Source organism: Gossypium raimondii, chromosome 7 (genome assembly GCF_025698545.1).
Source record: "Gossypium raimondii isolate GPD5lz chromosome 7, ASM2569854v1, whole genome shotgun sequence".
Lineage (NCBI taxonomy): Eukaryota > Viridiplantae > Streptophyta > Magnoliopsida > Malvales > Malvaceae > Gossypium > Gossypium raimondii.
This window is the reverse complement of record NC_068571.1, coordinates 18,341,217-18,356,756: the sequence shown is the minus strand read 5'-3', so window position 1 is coordinate 18,356,756 and position 15,540 is coordinate 18,341,217. Positions and strand designations below refer to the sequence as shown.

Below are 15,540 nucleotides of genomic sequence, written 5' to 3'. Positions count from 1 at the left end.
GAGCATATGGTATGTAAGCTGAAGAAAGCTTTGTATGGCTTGAAACAAGCTCCGCGAGCTTGGTATGAAAGAGTTGACAAGCACCTAGCGAGCTTGGGATTTGAAAAGAGCATAAGCAAACCCACTTTGTATGTAAAGGGAGAAGGGAAGGAGACCTCGCTAATAGTATCCTTGTATGTTGATGATCTGCTAGTAATTGGTAGTAGTGGAAACCTGCTAACTGAGTTCAAGAAACAAATGCGAACTGAATTTGAAATGTCTGATTTGGAGACATGACTTATTTTCTTGGTCTAGAAGTATTTCAGTCAGATCAAGGTATCTTCATCATTCAAAAGAGCTTTGTCTTGAAGATCTTGAACAAGTTTTGTAAGAAAAATTGTAAGCCAGCAAGGACTCCCATTTCTTAAGGTAAAAAACTCTCAAGCCAAGGTGATTTTGAAAGAGTTGATGAATGTAGTTATAGGAGCCTTATAGGATGTTTGCTTTATTTGAAAACATCGAGGCCATATATTATGTTTTCTATTAGCCTGCTTTAGAGATTTATGCATTGTTGTAATATGGTCCATTTTAAAGCTGTGAAGAGAATTCTCAGGTATACCAAAGGAACCCTGAGTTATGGAGTTGAATATGTGAAGGAAAAGGAGCTGAAGTTGACTGGTTTTAGATACAGTGATTGGGTTGGTTCTGTTAAAGACATGAAGAGCACTTCAGGGTACTTCTTCACTTTGGGATCGAGTGTATTCAGTTGGAGCTCAAGGAAGCAAGAAACTGTTGCACAATCAACCGCTGAAGCTGAGTACATCGCAGCAACTGCAGCTATAAGCCAAGCACTTTGGCTAAGAAAGTTGATGTGTAATTTAAATCTTAAGCAAGTGGAAGCAATAGAGATATATTGTGACAATCAATTTGTTGTTACAATTGCAAAGAACCCTGTCTTCCATGGTAAGACTAAACACATCAAGATAAAATGCCACTTTGTTAGAGAGGTCGAGCAATCAAATGAAGTGAAGTTGGTTCACTGCAGTTCAGATGTTCAACTTGCTGATATTCTCACAAAACCTCTTGGAAAGTTGAGGTTTGAGAGGCTAAAACATGATATTGGAGTTTGCAGCATTATGACCAAAGAGGAAAGTTGCGAAGTGGCCATTCATGCAATAGCAAACTTATCCTGCAAAGCCACGAGCTCACTTGAAGTTGCAAGCGTAAACAAGTCTACGAGCTCGACATGTGCGAGCTCAGTTAAAGTTGTGAACCCATTGAAAGTTTCGAACTCACCCAAAGACACGAGCTCATCAAAGTTGCCAGCTCAACTCAAGTTGTGAGCACATCAAAGTGTGAGCTGTTAAGTTTTTGGTGAACCCCCAGTTAAAGTGCGAGCAGGGTTCACGTATTTTGCTATTGATGTTTTGTTTGAAATCTACTTGTTAAGGTTAATGTATTAAAACAAGTAGAGTTGGTATTGATTTAATATTTTTAGGTATTAGTTTACCTAATCAGTTTATGTGTAAGTTTTATCTTTATATTTCTCAAGGTGATTTAGTGGGTTTTGTTGATTATTTGTAACCACTACACTTATATATTGTAATTCATGTGGAATGATGAAGATGATGAGAATTTGATAGCATTTCTTAAAATCTGCTAAGTATTTTTGTTGTTTTCTCTCTATTTTCCAATGCTTTGTTCTCTCAACTTCTAAAAACACCAACAATATCCAAGTTAATATAATTTGGGGGAAACCCCCCATTTGAGGAAGCAATATTATTAAAAAAAAGGTTTTTTGTCCTTTTTTTTTACAGCCATCAGAAGCAGATGCATCTGTTCTTGGCAATTCCATAAGAAATTTAAGAACAAAAATTTCATAAAACTCGTGCATTACTGTGTCAATTTATTTCTTAGTTTTGTATCATGTTTTACATGTTAAAAAACTTCCCCAAATTCATCAGAAGCTGTGGATTGGTTTGGCCTATATTTCAATGTAGCCTACTGAGGAAGGCAATAAAAGGATCGTATACATGTTCTTTAGCATTTCCTGACATTAAATAATCTGCATGCGCAAAACGTTCTATGAACTGAACAACAATTTTGTCTGGATCATGACCTTGGAGACTATCAAGCAAGAGCTTCACATCATCCACATCCGAAAGAGCATCGGCTCCACCATGGCTGAGGAAGATGGGTAGGTCTTTTGGAATGCCGATCATGTTGTAGGCAGGAGGAGTTGGTTGCCCATAGTGCTTTATGTTCGTACCAGAATCATTGTAATCAAACATTGTTGTGTTTCCTCCTCTAATCACTGTAAAAGTTATACCCACACCACAACACCATTTTTTTCATACCCCCAAAAAATCTCTTACTTTCTGGAAGGGCTTTGGGGATACTTACGCTGACACATATGGATGACGATCTTCATCGCTGCTGGCTGAGGTTCATGATCTAGAAATATATCCATTATGGAAGGTTTCATGCAACAGTTTTGACCTATAAAATGGATGTCCCAAAGTTTCAACTCAGGAAGATATGACAAATTCCTACTAAATTTTGCTTCATATTTATCAAAACAAGTACCTCACTTTACCTGTATATGGTGTGAATAACAAGGTGGTGCAGTCAACACTTGGTATTCGGCAGATCACCTTCAGAATTTCTATAATAATGACACTGTTGATTGTTCGGAAATTATGTGTTGGATATTTAAAAGGAAGCCGTAATATAAACGGGTTGAAATGCATGTATTTATCTTATGACTGCTATGAAATTAAGTAAAGCTAAATGTGAGTTTTATCTTTGAATTCAGGGAGTGATTGGTTCATTGCATCTTACTTTCTCATATCAAATTTGTAGAAGCCTAACGAGTCCAATGTCTGTAAAAAAGAAAAAAAAAAAACTATTCTTACATTTGTGTTAAAAGAAAGAAAAAGAAAAACTTTATTCAATTTGGATAACACAGAAAAAAAGAAGTAACCTCAGCAATGAAGTTATCAGCAATAACTCTTGAAAGTAGGGAAGTGGTATGACCCATATAAGCAACTGGGCTGAGTAATGCAACTGATTCCAACATGTTCACTAGCCGATCCCTTGACATGGCAGCCATAATCATCAAAGTTCCCTGCAAATAACATCAAACTGTCAAAGATGATGGGATGGGAAACAAAGCATTAGCAGCAGATTCTAAAACTCACCAGTGAATGCCCAACAAAGTGCAACTTTTGACCTGTTTGATCATACACATATTGGAATGTTGCAGGAAGATCATAAGCTACCATTTCGTCCAACGACCAATTCCAGTAGGCCTAAAAAACACCCATCAGAATCAACCTCAAGCTCGGAAAAGGAAACAAAACAACAATCATCATGCATTGTAGAGAGAGAGAGAGAGAGAGAGGAGTAAATAATCAATAACTGGATCATCAAAATTGAGTGATGTATGCCCTTCACTGTACTCTGTTCCGCGTGAGTTAACAAGCCAGACGTCGTAGCCATTATCGGCCAGATTGAATGCCAAAGATTGTTTCGGGGGTAATAGCAGCCATGATCTTCCATCCTGAATATCATACACAATGTCATTTTTCACATACAAATTTTCATTGCATCAGTGACTGAATAGACCAACCACAAACACCCCGTGCTGCAACAGCACGGGCGACTTGTTTCCTCGCGTCCGACAGTCACGGCACCGCCCCATAGGAATTCTTACCACATTGAGAATGTAACCATCTTTTGTAGTTACCTAAAAGAAACACAAAATTCCATTAGAAAACTGTGCAAAACAGTGAATATCAGGATATTTATCTACCAGTTACATTGTGATCTTCACATTCATAGCCATTGGTCTCCACCATTGATTTGCAGAAACCACCTTCTGATGATTGGACCGGCATTGTAGCCATGCCGGTTCCATTCTCTTGAGCTTTTAAAGACAAAAAAATTGGTGTAGAAAGAATGAGTAGGATTGTATAGGTTAAAATGATGGTGTTGACTAGCTTCATGATTTTGTGTTGTTGCCTTCCTTCAACAACACTCAAACACTCAAATGCTGAAGCAATTCTTTAGTATCAGAAATCGAAATATGAGGAGCTCTAAAACACTGCGTATCTAGTGGACCCTTTTATTCGTCCACTAAGATTTAATTGAAGTGACGGGTGATCTAAGCTAATGCAGCAAATGCATGAGGCTACCAAAAAAACATCACCTTCGTAAGAAATGATGCATCCAATGCTCGTGCATAACAAATCGGTGTTCAATTTCCCTTTTTCTTTCTTTTTTTTTTAATTTTTTATTGTAGAAATGCAACCCAACTAGCATGGAAACATTTGGAGAAATTATATTAAGCATCCATAAGCTCCCTTGTAATTGCTAATGGGTTACCTGATAAATAGGTAAAAAGTTTGAAAAATAGTTTTTTATTATTATTATTTTGGCCTTCTCTTATAATTTTGGGTACACTTTATGATTATTTGTAATCTTTTATGGTTTTAGTAATCTCTCATAATTTTAGTATACCATTAAAATACTTTATATGCTTTTAAAATAAAGTTTTGATTTGAGAAATCAATTTTGATATAAAAGAAATATTTTTTTTGCATACTAATCAAATTTGTTATTTATACTGATAAAATTTAAAATTAAAAATAAAGAAAGAAAGAAAATTTATAAAGCAAATCAATATTTTGGCACTCCCTCACATTGTTTTGGTACTCACCTTATAATTTTTATATTCTCTTATAATTTTGGTACTCTCTCATGTTTTTTAGTACTTCATCATAATTTTGGTATCCTCTCATAATTTTTGCACTATTTCATAACTATTTGTAATCTCTTAAATTTTTTATTCTCTTATATTTTCGGCATGCCCTCAAAATTTTTGGTATGTTTTTAAAATTAAGTTTTGGCTTGAGAAATAAATTTTGGCAAAAAAATTTTACACACTTATAAAATTTGTTATATATACCAATAATTTTTTAAAATTGAAAAATTAAAAAAGAAAGAAAATATATAAGATGAACCAATATTGGAGGTCCCTCATATTTTTGATAATTCCTCATAATTTTTATAATATCGTATATTGTTTGGTTGGTCTTATTAAATTTATTTTATTTATTTAATTTTTTAAAATAATCGTTATATATAAGTTATTTCATACCAAATATTAGCATAAAAATAAGAATTTAAAAGTTACCAATCTTTCCATTACAAAATCTTTAATGAAATATTTTATTATTCAAAATAATATATTTTACTCCAAAATTATATTTTTAGTTTCAAATCTTTATTTCAAAACCACACAAAAAATTATGAGATCATACCAAAATTATGAGGGTGTTATTAGGCTGTACTAAATTTGTATCATTTATTTAATTTTTCATATATTTTAAAAAATCATGAATATAACTTTTTTCCTTACTAAATTTAGCATGAAAAATAATAATTTAAAAGTTACCAAGTTTTTTCGTTACATAATCCTATTGAAATTTCTTAATTTTAAATAATAATATTTTACTTCAAAATTATATTTCGTGCCAAATCATCATTTCAAAATTATACCAAAATTATGGAGAAGTACCAAAATTTTAAGGAATCTCAAAATTATAAAAGGTACCAAGATTAAAAAGGTATACTAAAATATATGAGGAAGTACAAAAATTATGAGGAATAAAAAAATGAGGAAGTACTAAATATTCTATGAAAATAACAAAAATTACAAGGAATACCAAAATTATGAGGAAATACCAAAAACCTCAAGAAGTACCAAAAATTTTGAGAGAATACTAAAAATATACGGAAGTACAAAAACTATGAAATGATTACAAATAACATAAGAGGATAACAAAATAGGGATACCAATTTTGGTTCGTCTCAATATTTTTTCATTTATTTAATTTTCCCTATTTTTAAAATTATCATGAAATATAATTTTCAATACCAAATTTTAGCATTAAAAACCATAATTTAACAGCTAAATTTTTTCCTTACAAATCCCATTGAGTTTTCTTAATATTTAAAAATAATATTTTTTATTTACTCCAAAATTATATCTCGTACCAAATTTTCTTTTGAAACAATACCAAGAATTATGAGGAAGTACCGAAAAATACAAGAAAGTATAAAAAATATGAGGAAATACCAAAATTATAAGAAAATACCAAAAATCTGAGGAAATGCAGAGAGAGAGAGTACCATAAAACCAATGAAAGTACCCAAAAAAATGAGGATGTTCTAAAAATATGAGGAAGTGTCAAAATTATGAGGGAATACCAAAAAATATGATGAAGTATAAAAATTTATGAAAAATACCAAATAACAGTAGGGGATATCAAAAATTTGTAAAATTGTGAGGATAACAATTTTTATTTGTCTCAGTAACTTTTTCATTTATTTAATTTTTCATATATTTTAAAAATTATCTTGGAATATAATTTTTCATACAACTTTTAGTACTAAAAAAATTATAATTTAATAGTTACAATTTTTTTTCCGTTAAAAAATCTCATTGAAATTTCTTAATATTTAAAAATAATATTTTTATTTACTCCAAATGTAACCCCCAAACCCGGCCTAGACGTTAAGACCGAATTCAAAAGATTGCATTGGTCACTGAAATGACCCACTAAGATTACCGATGTTATGAAACAATCATTTTAAAACTTTTGCTTATTTTTTAAGGAAAACTTAGTGTGTTATCTTCTTTTTATTAAAAGTTGCAATTTTATTTCCAAAACAATTTATTTTAGGGTTTTCTTAGCAAAAGTTGATTTCCAATTTTATATACATTATTTTCAAAAACTCTTCACTCAATAATGCAGCGGAAAAATGATATTGAACCTAGTTTTTAGTGAAAACCAGATTTCATGTAAATTTAAAACAAGTTTCAAAATTTCAACAATCCTAAAATCAAAGTAAAAGTCATGCATGCCAAATAAATCCGAAACCTTAAGTCACATGCCACAGGTCAAATAAAACGATGCGGTCCCAAATAGCAGAAATTATAATATAAAGTCTAAAATACTTTAAAAAAGTAAAACTATCCGAGCCAAATCCTCCAAATGTCGTGTCTGTGTCCTAACCTGATGGGTTATCTATAAAGATGGGAAATAAAGGAGGGTGAGCTTAAGGAGCTCAACATGCATGTAATTACAAGAAAATCAGTGTGGAATAGTAGGCATAGCATGCAAGATAACAATTGTAATAGCCCATTTTTGCCCGGGCCCAACAACAATAAATAAATAAATTAACAGTCCCAGTCCAAAATTACAACAGGCCTAATATGGCCCAAATTAGAAAAAAAAAACCTAACCCAACATAATAAGAAAAAAAAAGAAAAAAACCCTAGGTGCACCGCACCTAGGTCTTCGGCGCCGCACCCTAGCCCCAGCTTTGCTGCCGCCACCGCTCGCCTATCACCGGCCATCCACGCGTCTGACACCTGCAAAACGAGCAACACGCAACAGGAGGAAGCAACCAAATCGCAAAATGACAAAAAATAGAAATTTAGGGGTTTTCAAATCAGCTATAAAAACTGAATATCATCACTGTAATTTTTTCTTCCTTTTTTACGAACATTTTTAATAAAAAACGAAAACAGGAAATAGATCTCAAAGGTGAAATTTTTACTTTCTTGTTCGATTTTTTTATTTCTTTTATTTCATTTTCATTTTTATACTAAATAATAAAATAAAAGAGAAAAGGGAGGTATTTCTTACCTTAGTGGCCGCGGTCAGAGGTCTTCTCCGGTGTTGACGGTGGTCGAGCTAGTGGGCTTGCCGCAAACCCCACCGGCGACAGTGGGTAACCGAAAGGTCCCTTATATTTTTCCTTTTTTTCTCTTCTTTTTTATTTTTGAGGACCTTTTGGACTGTCTCAACCCCAAATTAGGGCTTTACTCGAAAGGGGGAATTTTTGAAGGAAGGTGGAGAGTTGAGAGGATGAGAGTTTTTTTTTAAAACAGAATGGAAGAAATGAGTTTTAAAAAAAAAAGTTTGGCTTTTATAAAAGACGCAAAACGGTGTCGTTTGGGGCCTGTTTCAGTGGCCCCAAAACGGCGTCGTATGGGGCCACCTGCACGAGACTCGACTCGCTCCAGGGCGGATCCGCGCGTTTTGCTCAAATGGGTTATTTGCAACCCTGGTCCCTCCGTGTTGATGGTTAATTTAATTTACTCCCTGTTGTTTTTTTATTAATTTAGCCCCAGAATTTTGCTTGTTTTTCAATCCTATCCCTGGCTCACTGACGTGCTGAAATAGCGGAGACGTGTCCAAATTTGGGTTTTATTACCCATTTGGTCCTCGATCTTTGCGCGACTTTGATTTTAGTCCTCTTTGTTTATTTTATTACAGTTTTTACCCTTTAATTTCATTTTTTGTCCCAATTTCAATTCATTTTTTGTAAATTATTTATTTATTTATTTATTTTAAACTTTATATTACTTATTTTAAATTGTTCTATTATTATTTATTTTAAGTTCTTCATATATTATGCATTTTAAACAATATTAAACTATTATCCATTTTAAATATTTATATATATTATTTATTTTAAACTACATATATATATTATTTATTTGGAATTGTTTTATACACGTCACTTATTACCTTTTTTAAAAATTGTTTTATATTATTTTAGATATTAGGTATTTTAAATTATTTCATATATTATATTTGAATTGCCATATATCATTTTATCTTAAATTGTTTTATAAATTATTTATACTAGATTTATATATACATTTCTTTTAAATCGTTTTATGTATTGTTTATTTTAAGTTGTTTTAAATTGTTTATTTCAAACTATTTTACATAATATTTCTTTAAATTTTTATTATATTATTGTTTTAAGCTATTATATATTATCTTTTAATATTCTCATATATTATTTTTAATAGAAAGAAAAAGTTTTATATGTTACATATTATTTATTTATTTTAAACTACTTTATTATTATTCATTTTAAGTTTCTTTTTATGTATTATCTATTTGAAGTCTTTTATCATTTATTTTGATTTGTTCTCATAAAATATTCATTTTAGACTATTATTCACGTGAAATCATTTTCTATGTTATTTTGTCTCGTCTACCTCGATTATTGATAATGGTATTTTGAAATGATGCGTGTCGTGTATTTATTATCATTATGTGTACTATAATTTGTTTACTTGCTTTCATATTATTGCTAATTATTAGCATAACATTTTATTCATAAATTGTTATTTTAGGTTTTATATTATCGTTTCATTCTATTTCATCACTTCAAGTTGCGCTTGATTTGTATATACCCCCAATAATAAACCAGTCTATTTTATCGCAAACAAAATAAATACACCTCGTTCAAGTGTTGCACTCGTCATTATTCAAAAAAAGAAAAATTTTAAAATAAGGCAATATTTCGCGTTTTGGAAATTAGAGAAGTCGTACCCTAACTTACAGGTTTTCATTTTCTTGTTAAACTCAAATAGCAAAATATCCTTTTAAATTTCAAAATGCATGCAATTTCAATAAAAATCAAAGGCAAGCTTATTCTCTAATGTTCCAAATATCGCGTCCTAACTTACGGGGTGTGACATTTTGTTACCTCGAGACGAGTAGGTCTTCAACTTTCTTTTTGATTTATTCGAGCGTTTTTAATAACATTAATAAAAAGGGATCGCATTTTAAATTTCTGTTCAAATTTTCAACCTTCGATATTAAGACATTAATTAATCAACTAGGTACCAATTTTGGGCGTATCGAGGGTGCTAATCATTTCTCGCGTGTAACCGACTCCCGAACTCGTTTTTTGGATTTTGTAGACCAAAAGTTATCATTTTAGTAAATTTAAAATTTTATTAAAATGATTAAATTACGAGGTGACCCGATCACACCTCATAAAAAAGGATTGGTGGTGACTCCCATTTTCATTTTTGTTTTCAAAATAAAAGTCGAACCCGTTTTTACAAAAAAATGGTTGCGACAACAATTCTTAGAATAACACATTCATATAGCAATTCACAATTTCACAGTATCGGTTTATCATAATAACACATCACTATAATATTTTAGAATTCACAGTTTTGTATGCACATACTTATGAATGGTAATGCTATTTCAGTTTATCAAAAAAGGTTCTACCCAACTCCGCTACGCACCACACTATGAGTTCCCAAGAACTCATCCAACCTTATACACTTGGTTGTGGATAAATCACCATTGATTTGAAGATAAACTGTCACTTGTTGTGGATGCACAACATAATTGCAGATAAAAGCTTCCACTGGGTTTGTAAAAAAAGTTGTAGGTAAACCACTAGTATTTCAGATAAAAACATTTGCAAATAAACTACCACTTAGTTCATGATCGAACCACATATTTGCAAATAAACTGCCACTTGTTGTGGATGCACAACATAATTACAGATAAAAACTGTCACTAGGTTTATGGACAAGCCACCACTATTTGCATATTATTAAACTATCACTTTTCCTCTATACATATCATCTCACCCCATGCAATGTAATATGACATGATTTGTAATAGAACAATTCAACACTAGCAGTCAACATGCTTAACATGTATTCAATTCAATACTAGCTGTTAACATGCTTAACATGTATTCAATTCAATACTAGCTGTTAACATGCTTAACATGTATTCAATTCAACGCTATGCCTAACATGCACTTAGTAGGGTGGTAATCATATTAACACTAATAGTTCATCAGTATCACAATGACAGTAGGCATGTAATATTCATTTCTTATACAATATAACAATAACACTTTAGTCATTAAATCAGGGATTCCAGAATAACATAATTTGATAGACTTATTTGAGCAAATAAAAACTCTAAAATGAAAGGGGTCGCACGGTTGTGTGGAAGGGTTACATGGTCGTGTGACCAAACCATGTAACAGATTGTGGTCATGTGCCAAATGCTAAAATTACCCTACAGGAAGGGTATGACCGTGTGGAAGGGTTGTGGCCGTGTGGTTCACGAACTAGCCTAGGGTTTGCAAGGGCACATAACCGTGTGTGTAACAACTCGAAAGTCAATGGTGTTAGAAAGTGAGGTTCCAAAACTCCGATTCAGTAAACTAGAATAGTAAATATTTTTATTAAATGTTTACAGAGTTATATTAGAAGTGAATTAAATTTTGGTTAGATAATTTCGTGAATTAGTGCTTAATTAAGGTTTAGGGACTAAATCGTAAAAGTTTCAAAAATTCAATTCTTATGAAATCTCTAATTAGAATTCAAATAAGGGTCTTATATGAAAAATATAAGCTCCTTAGTTAGAGCTCTCACTTGCTACTTTCGTTCGCGCTCAATGTGTCTAACCTCCTCACAAATCTTAGTCTTCTCCACCAAAGCTTTAAAGACCCACTCTTGTAGTGGAGCCACTTGCATCATTAAATCTGATCTAACCTCAAACTCAAATCGGGCACACTTATCTTGCTCATCAACCACCATTCTTTGAGCATAATGGCTGAGCCTTAGGAACTCCACCTCGTAATCAGCCACCGATATACTATCTTGCCTCAACACGATAAACTCAAGTCTCCTGGCCTCGACGTATCTCACTCCCACATGTTTCTTTTGGAAGGCGTTTAGAAAATAATTCCACATCAAGCAATCAGTTTAGGTGCCCCTCACAATGGCCTGCCACCAGCAATAGGCCTCATCACATAGCAATGACACAATCCCCTTAAGCTTCTGTTCAGGGTTACAATCCATATCGTCAAGGATCCCTTCTGTACTGTAGCCTCTAACCAATACTTGGCTATAGTGGGGGTCGTCCCAGCAACGCCCTTAAACAGTTTGGCCCTACTCGATCGGAGCATGTCAGTAATAGTGCCACGACTGTTAGTATCAGATTGGGCACATCGCACTAGTTCTAAAACTCATAACATGGCATGCGATACAGCCTCGTTCGCAAGCTCTTGCTGACTCTCGTTAACTGTAGGTGCTCGCTCCACATTCTCTGCAACAAGCTTAGGGGTTCGCACTTGAGAAGCAGATGAGTCGATTTGGGCTCCTTGACCCGATTCCCCAGGTGCTCTCATTCCCCTAGTTCTAACACCGCGAGTACTCATTTTAAAGTTTTATGCTATCAAAAGAGATAAGTTTTATTGTTATCACTTGAATATTTTTCAATCAAAATTTTGTTTATCGCTTTTATACGAATTTCATTTCTTTATCGCTTTCACAATCTAAATTTGTCTCAGTCTAAAAGTTTTCTATAGTCTCCTATAATGTCACAATCTATAGTTTTCACAATTCTATAGTTTCAAAGTCTATAGTTTCACATATAAACAACACTTACCTCGGATCGGGTTCGGGAGTTTCAGATTTCTTTATAACAAATCACATGTGGCATATTTTATGTTGCATGATGTTTTTCAAAAAAACATTTTTTTACCCATAGTCTGAATTTTGAATCGAGCTCTGGTACCATTAAACATAACCTATAAATTTGTGCCTAAATGTTACGACCCAATCTAAGTAATTACATGGGCCATGGAGATGGCCAAAATGTTTTTATAAGAAAAACTCACTTGTGTTGAAAATATGTCATTTTTAAAACATCATGTTCCCTTCAATAAAAATTTATTTGTTCCTTTTTAATTAAAAATATTCGTATTGTAACTTAGTTTTTAAATCACAAATTTGCAGTGGCTAATAATCACTAAAACGTTTATTGTTTTTTTTTAAAAACATATAAAAATAATTCATGCAATCTTATCCCAAAATATCAGAATAGAAATCCCATGCCACAGTTCATAATTTTAAAATAAAGTCCAAAAAGTTATAAAGACAAACCCAAATTAAAGTCCATAATAAAAATCCAAAATGAACTCATATAGTTCGTAAAAGTCCCACATTATTAAAAAAATACCCATGACCAAGAAATCATTAATCTGAGAGCCCCTCCAAATATCCAAATTCGAGCCTCAATTACGAGGATTACCTGAGATACACACATAACATGGGTGAGCTTTAAAAGGCTCAGTGTGAGATCGTCACAAACATATATTTCAACATGTAGCATAACACATCGAAATCATCATAAATATAACTTTCATAGAATTCACATACCATCAAATTCAATGAACATAACAAGTTATGCTTATGTAATAATGCACATTTCAGAGGATTTCTTACCCATCTCCGCTACACACCAATATCAAGTTCCCCAGAACTCATCCATCCGATAACACACCATTTGTGGACAAGCCACCACATAGATACCGATGAAAGGTTACATAACACATCGTGGAAAAAACCACCACATAATTGTTGACAATGACCACATAATCGCAGTTAAAATGCCACATAGCTACCTCCTTTCACAATTCCACCCCATACACATAATATGGTCATTTTAACACATGTTTCACTTTTCACATTTTTCACATATTCATGCTCGTAACTCATATTTTTTTCAACTCCACTCGAATACTTAATGTACTCACAAATTAATTAAATAAAATTTTGTTAAAGTAAATAACATTATATTTCACTTAAAATGAGAGTTAGATCCCACACTTTAAACAGATCTAAACCGTACGCTCCCTTGTAGAAGTCTCATTTGGATCTAGTCTCAATCGTAAATCTAATCACACGATTAACCCATTTTTGTCATGATACAATCGAATAACATAACTTTTAATACGAGATCTAATGTGGAAATATCACCAACACTTACTCTCAATTCGAATGCTCGAATTCATCACTCTGGCGATGTTACACTATTGGTTTCTCAGAAGATTGTTGTTCAGCCCTTCATGTTGACAAAAGATCATGTTAGCACTTAATATTTTAAAAATAATAAAATTAAATATGAAATTTCTAGGCCCTATACCATTCGGCCATGTCATAATAATTCTAGGACGAAGGATTTTCAATCACAAAACTTCACTTATTCTTGTTTTGTTACAGGATGATCAAAGGAGCGAAAATGGAGTAAAATCGATGGTTGGATAATCTAAAATAATCGAATAAAATAAAATATGTGTTTTAGTCACTATGGTAATCGACAAAAGAAAGAAATCAAAAATGAGGAAACCAGTCACTGGTGGCTACGACGATGGTGGTCCAACGGCAATAATAATGGTCCAATGGTGGCGGCGGTAGCAGTTCAATGGTGGGTGCGGTAATTTGATGGTAGTGTGAAAATACAAGTAGGGAGGAGGGTTCGATCATTTTTAATTGAAAGAAAAGAGAAAAGATAGAAGAAAAAGGAAAACTGTGAAGAAAGAGATGGCCCACGGTGGTTGTACGGTGGAAGAAAGAAGGGGGAGCGAAAGGAAAAGGGAAGTAGAGGTTGGTTGTGGATAGTGGTGATGTGGTGGTGCAAATAAGCTTATAGTGTAGAAAAGAAAAAAAGTGGTAGTGGTGGTTGTCAAAAGAGAGAAAATAGGGGTGAAAGGGAGAAAGAAAAAGAATAAAATAGTGGAAACGGGGGTGTATGGTCGGCTAAGGTTTTTTTTTGGTGGTCAACACTTGAACTTTTAGTAAGGGTGGGGAATGAGAAAGGTGAGGGAACATAGGAGCAATAAAGGGGATGTGTTTCACTTAAAAAAGCAAGTTTCACTTGTAACGAAGGAAAGGAATCCTTTTTATATGGCAACATAGGTGGACGACAAAGGCTTGAATGCACAAACTAATAAAGTGCAAAAATTAAATAAAAATAATGGGAATATAAGGGTGCAAAAATTAAATAAAAATAATGGGAACATAAGGGTTCAAACTAAGGACTTTTAAGATAGCTAATGACCACTTAACCATTTAACCACTACACTTTCTTGTGTTCAATAATGCGCAAATAATTTTATGACATAAGAGCTAGCAGTTTTACCCTCTTTACTAAATTAAAATTAATTAAGAAAATGGGATGTGACAATCTCCATTGCAGACAACCCTCATGCAGGGTCTCTTACTCACAACTCACTATTCATAAGTTTCTTAATAACTCATTCTTTCGAAAACTTAATATGCAGAGTTAATAAACTTACCAAAAGGTAGAACATCCACTCTTTAATTCAAAAACCTTAGCTTCCAAAGAAGAAAACATATAAGTTCTAAAAGGAAGAACCATATAGTAGATTTAAAGGAAGAAAAATAATCTAAACTGATCCTTCTCACAATATATATGTATCCAGTTTCCCTTAGTAGAACTCAACAAGTGTCAATTATATCCAGAGTTTGTCTTAATAAATGGCCTACAAAGTCTGAGAGAAAAATAAATGAGAATATTGTGTAAATCTTATTTGACCAGTCAATTAAGTTAGCTCTTACAAAAAACCCAACTAACATAGTGTTCAAACAAACTAGGTGCACTATACGTTTGGCGGTAACTCACACCATGCTTACTCTTCACTTGGCACATTCTTTTCTTAAATAGCAGAATAACCTGAGATAGAATCCTTAGTTGCTTATATGGCGGGTACCATACCTCAACTCTTATTTGCCAATAAACTTCAAATGGGTGGACTATACTATGGCAAACAAGTAATTTCAGACTTATATGCCTTCTAATCCAATTTGCTCGATTTGTACTGTTACAGAACCCGGAC

At 32.9% G+C, this 15,540-nt stretch overlaps 1 protein-coding gene across 1 annotated transcript; it reads right to left on the bottom strand.

Annotated features, from left to right (window-relative positions):
• Nucleotides 1–1,872: 1,872 nt before the first annotated feature.
• On the bottom strand, nucleotides 1,873–4,039 carry LOC105800073 (triacylglycerol lipase 2). The gene is made up of 9 exons (XM_012630971.2): nucleotides 3,801–4,039; nucleotides 3,611–3,727; nucleotides 3,401–3,541; nucleotides 3,180–3,290; nucleotides 2,963–3,106; nucleotides 2,821–2,861; nucleotides 2,576–2,658; nucleotides 2,383–2,478; nucleotides 1,873–2,293 (listed from the first exon to the last, which is right to left on the bottom strand). The coding sequence occupies exons 1-9, from the start codon at nucleotides 3,984–3,986 to the stop codon at nucleotides 1,971–1,973; spliced, it is 1,242 nt and encodes a 413-aa protein (XP_012486425.2). The 5' UTR covers nucleotides 3,987–4,039; the 3' UTR covers nucleotides 1,873–1,970.
• Between the last annotated feature and the right edge of the window lie 11,501 nt (nucleotides 4,040–15,540).

Bases quoted from the DNA above. Each gene is read 5' to 3' on its own strand.
- LOC105800073 (XM_012630971.2), bottom strand. From the start codon at position 3,986: ATGAAGCTAGTCAACACCATCATTTTAACCTATACAATCCTACTCATT. The intron at 2,659-2,820 runs GTAAGATGCAAT...AACAATCAACAG, and splicing joins TACAAATTTGATATGAGAAA to TGTCATTATTATAGAAATTC. The intron at 2,479-2,575 runs GTAAAGTGAGGT...TCCATTTTATAG, and splicing joins GTTATTCACACCATATACAG to GTCAAAACTGTTGCATGAAA.